General features: G+C 40.1%; 1 protein-coding gene across 3 annotated transcripts in view; it reads left to right on the top strand.

The window, feature by feature from the left end:
* The first annotated feature begins 1,209 nt into the window (after window positions 1-1,209).
* Window positions 1,210-6,000, top strand: part of LOC137346963 (macrophage scavenger receptor types I and II-like) — a 146,492-nt gene continuing 141,701 nt past the window's right edge. Inside the window, exons 1-3 of one of the 3 annotated variants that reach the window (XM_068010919.1) lie at window positions 1,210-1,292; window positions 2,316-2,417; window positions 2,907-3,072. In XM_068010919.1, coding sequence (XP_067867020.1) covers window positions 2,949-3,072 — 124 coding nt within the window. In that variant the 5' untranslated portion in view covers window positions 1,210-1,292; window positions 2,316-2,417; window positions 2,907-2,948. Of the gene's footprint in view, window positions 1,293-2,315; window positions 2,418-2,438; window positions 2,515-2,906; window positions 3,073-6,000 lie in introns of those variants that run through there. The other 2 variants (XM_068010920.1, XM_068010921.1) reach the window with 2 other exon arrangements.

Genomic DNA, 6,000 nt, shown 5'->3' with positions numbered 1-6,000 from the left:
AGAGGAGTTCCCTGATGAGGACTTTCTGTACTTTGGACTTCGCTCTTAGACGGGCAAGGTTGAACAACCTGCCCCCTGATCTTGTGTGGAGGAAAATTCCTTCTTCAGAAGACCTGAACGCATGTGAAAGCAGCAGGGAGAAGAAAATCCAAAAAAGTGTGGGTGCGAGAACACAGCCCTGTTTCACGCCACTCAGGATAGGAAAGGGGTCTGATGAGGTGCCGCCATGTTGAATTGTGCCTTTCATATTGTCATGGAATGAGATGATGATACTTAGTAGCTTTGGTGGACATCCAATCTTTTCTAGTAGTCTGAAGAGACCACGTCTGCTGATGAGGTCAAAGGCTTTGGTGAGATCAATGAAAGCAATGTAGAGGGGCATCTGTTGTTCATGGCATTTCTCCTGTATCTGATGAAGGGAGAACAGCATGTCAACGTCGATCTCTCTGCACGAAAGCCACACTGTGCCTCAGGGTAGACACGCTCGGCCAGCTTCTGGAGCCTGTTTAGAGCGACTCGAGCAAAGACTTTCCCCACTATGCTGAGCAGGGAGATTCCACGGTAGTTGTTGCAGTCACCTCGGTCACCTTTGTTTTTATAGAGGGTGATGATATTGGCATCGTGCATGTCCTGAGGTACTGCTCTCTCGTCCCAGCACAGGCATAGCAGTTCATGTAGTGCTGACAATATAGCAGGCTTGGCACTCTTGATTATTTCAGGGGTAATGCTGTCCTTCCCAGGGGCTTTTCCTCTTGTTCTTCACATCCACATCTGACTAGTATTTTTGCCTCATATTTTTCTACCAAACATTCCTCAATGTCTACAGCATTGCACTTGTCTATTTAAACCCCATGAAATATCATTCACGGATTCATAGCCACTGCTTCAAACACCGTCGCAATTACATTAATGTTAATTATTAATCACAGTTGTCTTATAAATGTCTGTGGTCTGTTTTCCTTGACTAATTAAATTTTGCATTCCAATTTTCCAGAGAAGATCCAAGGCAATCATCTTTATAGATTTATATTACAGTTTTACTAATCGCTCTCCAATTTAACAAGCCCTTTATTTGTTACACCTCTGCTTTAACAAAATTTGCAACATGCATTTGATAGGATCGCAGACCTGCCTGTCTGTGCTGCGAACTAATCATTACCTAGATCCCAATCATGCAGCCTTGTAATTGTTTGTGGAGTACACTGAGAGCTCACTTCGGCTGTGTTCCTAACTTGTGAAGATTAGAGTGTTCTCTTCAGAGTTCCCAAACACAAAAAAAATCATATAATCTTGTGAGTAGTTATTGAATCTCTGATTTAGATTTGGTGTATGGGCTGAGCAATATTTCATGCAAAAACTTGCTATATACTTGTTAATTTGTTAAATTAAATAACATTTGATTTTTGTGCCTGTGTCATGGCACAAGGATTTTAATATCGATAGTTGGGTAACTTTTGTTTCATTGATACAGAAAGTGCTATTTTCTTGCCTTTTTTTCTTCATTTGTTGCTATCTCTCTTCCTAATTATTTCCCCGACTGTTCCTTTTCTCTCTGATCCTGTTTCTTTTCCCACTGACTCTATTACTTTTCCTTGATCCTGTTTTCTTTCTGCATCTTTGGTTCATTTTAAATGAATGCATTTATTTCCATTCTGTTCCCGAAATTCCTTATGAAACTCTCACTGAATCCACTATAATTGTGGAATATTTGCTTGCTGTTCACTGGTGTTCCTCATTCTGTTGGCACACCACTGGTGTTTGCACAGGGTTGCTTAGGCTTTCCGGACCTTTTAATTATTAAGAAGCTTCCTGCATATCCTGTCACTATTATATGGGTGTGGCTTGCACTTAGTGGAATCATTGCTACACCACACCACTCGTGGGTGACCCCCACACTGACCATTGTTATACTTATTACCAATACTGTGCCATGATTATTGGTGGGGTGTCATTCCTACCAAGTAAACATCCCATGATCTCCAGCAACCTTATCTTTTCTTCATGATTGCAAATTGGAGCTGATTTCTCCATTTAGTGCTCATAAGTGACCAGTAAAAAGGAGGGTGTCTGTAATTTGGAGTCCCACTAGTTGGCAGGCATTTTTAATAAACTATGGTAGGAGACAAGATAGCTTCAAATCTTGATGCCATTGACTTTTTTTAACCGGATGAAAGTTAAAGGGAGTTGGGGTGGGGTGTGGGGATGCAGATTGAAGAGTAGAGTAAGTTAGCATACTGTGCTTTCATTTCTGGGTTTGGTTTCGGAAGCCAATTCAGTCCAATACTATGAAACTCACCCTCTTTTCTGTCTGCCAGGTTCTGATATGAACTGAGGTTGGGCAGCCTTGATGCAACGATCAATGGTGAAGATCCATAACCTAGAGCTTACCACAATTCAGCATATATTGGACTAAATTGGTAATGCTACTCAAGGCCATAATGATGAACGAAGTAAAAAATTAAAAATAAGTCACGCCGATACACTAGACATTTTTCTTTTGATGTCGGTATTAAGGTAAAAATGTTGGGATGGAATAGACAGCAGTTTCCTTGACGTCTCTAGATTTACCCTTTGTGCTTGGCCTGCAACTGGTTGATCATACTCTATTCCTTAGTTCTATATCTGTTGCTTTGAAAAAGAAATCCCAATGTTGTCTGTGAAGAATAAAATTGATTGTAGGTAAAAAACCAAGAGTATCAGACAGTAGCTCTGAACGTCAGAATGTTCTATCCCAACATTCAAAGCATCATTGGAACAGTTTTCTGTAATGGCCATGAGATTTATACTTAACTCCTCACTTTATTTTGTATTTTGAGTGAATACAGGGATTATATTTTTTGAATGTCGGGATATATTTACAACGCCATTGTGCTTCACCATGTCTGTTTTAATTGTTATCTATTCAGGTAAATATATATCCATTCACTGAGTCTGATTGCTACTAAGGAATGGTAAAGTGGGAGAAATTGCCTGAGGGCAGCGCTAACATTACTCTACTGGAAAACCTGAATGAAGAAACCAATATGCTGCAATCTTCTAACTCTCATTCAGAAATGAATTTATGTGATGACAGTAAGTTCATATAAAATTATAATTATTGAGAAGGAACCTCTTTCTATATTTGAAACCTTTTAATTCAATGTTCTACAAATACCTCTTTTTTTTTCTTTCAGTTTTTCCTTGATCCCACATCTCTGTTTTAATTCATCTTAATGCTGCCAAACAATCTCAAAGCAGAATCTGCCCCCATAAATTCTGAATTTTATTTTTCTATTTTAAAGGGTACGTATGGTGTTATGAGATAAATATTATTTGGGACAACCTCAGGATATCCAATAAGGCTGCTCTATTTCCTACAATAATATTTTAAAATAGGTTAACTACTTACCATTCTTTGAAACCATTACCATTATAGCTTCATTGTGAGATTTGGTATGGCTGAACTGGCTCTGTTATGCCAAGTTTTTCTTGAAAATGATATGGCTTCCCAAATCCCACTCCTCTGTGAGGAATTGTGCAAGGCTGTATGAATGTGGGAAGTGAACTGAATTACCAACAAATGCTACATACTGATAAATCTGCTGGCCATCCATAAAGGTGGTATTTGTGACCTTTCCCTCTGCTGGCAATCATTTCAAGAAAATTAAATGAGATGAAATTTTCTGCTTACTGTCTGTACAACAATTTGCATTTATATAGTGTATAAACATCCCATGGCAATTCACAGGAGTATTAGCCGACAAAAGTTGACGCTGAGCCACATAAAGAAATATTAGGACAGGTGACCAACAGCTTGGTCAAAGAGGTAGATTATAAGGAGTGACTTAAAGGAGGAGAAAGAGGTAGCGAGGCAGAGGTTTAGTGAGGGAATTTCAGAGTTAAGTATGTGGACAGATAAAGGCACAGTCACCAATGCTGGACTGGTGAAAATTGGGGAAGCGTTCCTGTGTTAATAAAGTCCTTGTCACCCGAATTGCCTCAATATTCTGCTATGAACCTAATAGTGTAAATGTGGAATTCAATGAATTTTTTTATTCCATTGCACAGCATTGCTTGTTTTTTTGTGGGTTTATTTTGATAAATTGAGGAAATTAAACCTTGTTCTTTAGTCACCACTTCCTCAGAAGTGTGCTTTGATTTCAGGAAGTAGAAAATGCACCAGCCTCCACAGTGTCAGTCAACTGAGTCCTGCTCATAAACTGAGGAACAAGAGACAATTGTGATTTAATTGTTTGGGCGAGTTAGTGGTGCTCGAACATTTTTGGGCAACTGTCATCTTAATTCATATCAGCTGAAAGTAAAATACTGCAGATGCTGGAAATCTGAAACAAAGCAAAAAGTGCTGGAAACACTTGGCACCTGTGGAGAGAACAGATTAGTTGACCTTTTGGGTACAGACCTTTCATGAGAACAGAAGGGTCTGACACAGTTCTGATGATGATACCCGAGATGTTAACTTGCCTGTTTTTCCCACAGATGCTGGCTGACCTGCTTAATGTTTCCAACATTTCTGTTTCTGTCATCTTTATCACTCCAGGCTGGGGAGGAAGAGGAAGAATGTTCTGTCTCATACCCTCTTAAACTACATTCGCAAGTTTCAATTAACTTGAAGCTGATCTCTTTTGTATTCAGTTGCTCTTCCAATATTATAAAATTTAAACAGAACATTAAACATCACAGTGCCATTGCAGTAATGAATTTGAATTGTTGATCTGTATTGTGTCTAGTCTACTTTCTCTGCTGTACTGTGTTATGTCTTTAAGCAGCCTTTAGGAACAAACCAGTATAAACATGTTCTAAAGCTTAACTGGGACACTCTGTATAAAATAAACTAATTCAAGACATCCAGATAATAGCAATTGCAGTAAGGATTTAAAAATTAACCCTTAAGAAATACTGAATTCTATATTCTTTAGATTTATATCTATATGAAAATTGTCTGCAATTTTCTACCGTAGGCCCATTGCTTCAGTGGATTTTTCTTCAATCTGGCAAAGGGTTTGATTTGGATGTGCGTTTGGAATTCAGAAAATAAATTTGTTTGAAATAAACACAGAAAGGGGCTGAAATTCCTCAGAATCAGGGTCTGGATCCCTAATATCCAATGGAAGTTTTTTCTTTAATATTACAAGTAGCCACTGAGGGCAGCCACTTCCCCTTTCAGGGAGGCATGGTAACCCACCAGCTTGTGAAGCCTAGACCTGTGTTTCCAGTCTCTTCACAGGGTTGGGAGCTCAAGAGATGCTCACTCTTCATAGCCCCTCTCCCTTGACTTTGTGCACTTCAGTAGGAGCAGCAGGCACAATGCTGGTGTAACATTAGAACTAGAACTAGAACATTACAGCGCAGTACAGGCCCTTCGGCCCTCGATGTTGCGCCGACCATCTGACCGACACTACTCCATTTTCATCCATATGTCTATCCAATGACCACTTAAATGCCCTTAAAGTTGGCGAGTCTACTACTGTTGCAGGCAGGGCGTTCCACGCCCCTACTACTCTCTGCGTAAAGAAACTACCTCTGACATCTGTCCTATATCTTTCACCCCTCAACTTAAAGCTATGTCCCCTCGTGTTTGCCATCATCATCCGAGGAAAAAGACTCTCACTATCCACCCTATCTAACCCTCTGATTATCTTGTATGTCTCTATTAAGTCACCTCTCCTCCTCCTTCTCTCTAACGAAAACAACCCCAAGTCCCTCAGCCTTTCCTCGTAAGACCTTCCCTCCATACCAGGCAACATCCTAGTAAATCTCCTCTGCACCCTTTCCAAAGCTTCCACATCCTTCCTATAATGCGGTGACCAGAACTGCACGCAATACTCAAGGTGCGGCCTCACCAGAGTTTTGTACAGCTGCATCATGACCTCGTGGCTCCGAAACTCGATCCCCCTACTAATAAAAGCTAACACACCATATGCCTTCTTAACAGCCCTATTAACCTGGGTAGCAACTTTCAGGGATTTATGTACCTGGACACCAAGATCTCTCTGCTCATCT

Source organism: Heterodontus francisci, chromosome 31 (assembly GCF_036365525.1).
Source record: "Heterodontus francisci isolate sHetFra1 chromosome 31, sHetFra1.hap1, whole genome shotgun sequence".
Classification (NCBI taxonomy): domain Eukaryota; kingdom Metazoa; phylum Chordata; class Chondrichthyes; order Heterodontiformes; family Heterodontidae; genus Heterodontus; species Heterodontus francisci.
The sequence above is the reverse complement of the archived record's forward strand: the minus strand, read 5'-3'. Positions and strand labels throughout refer to the sequence as shown.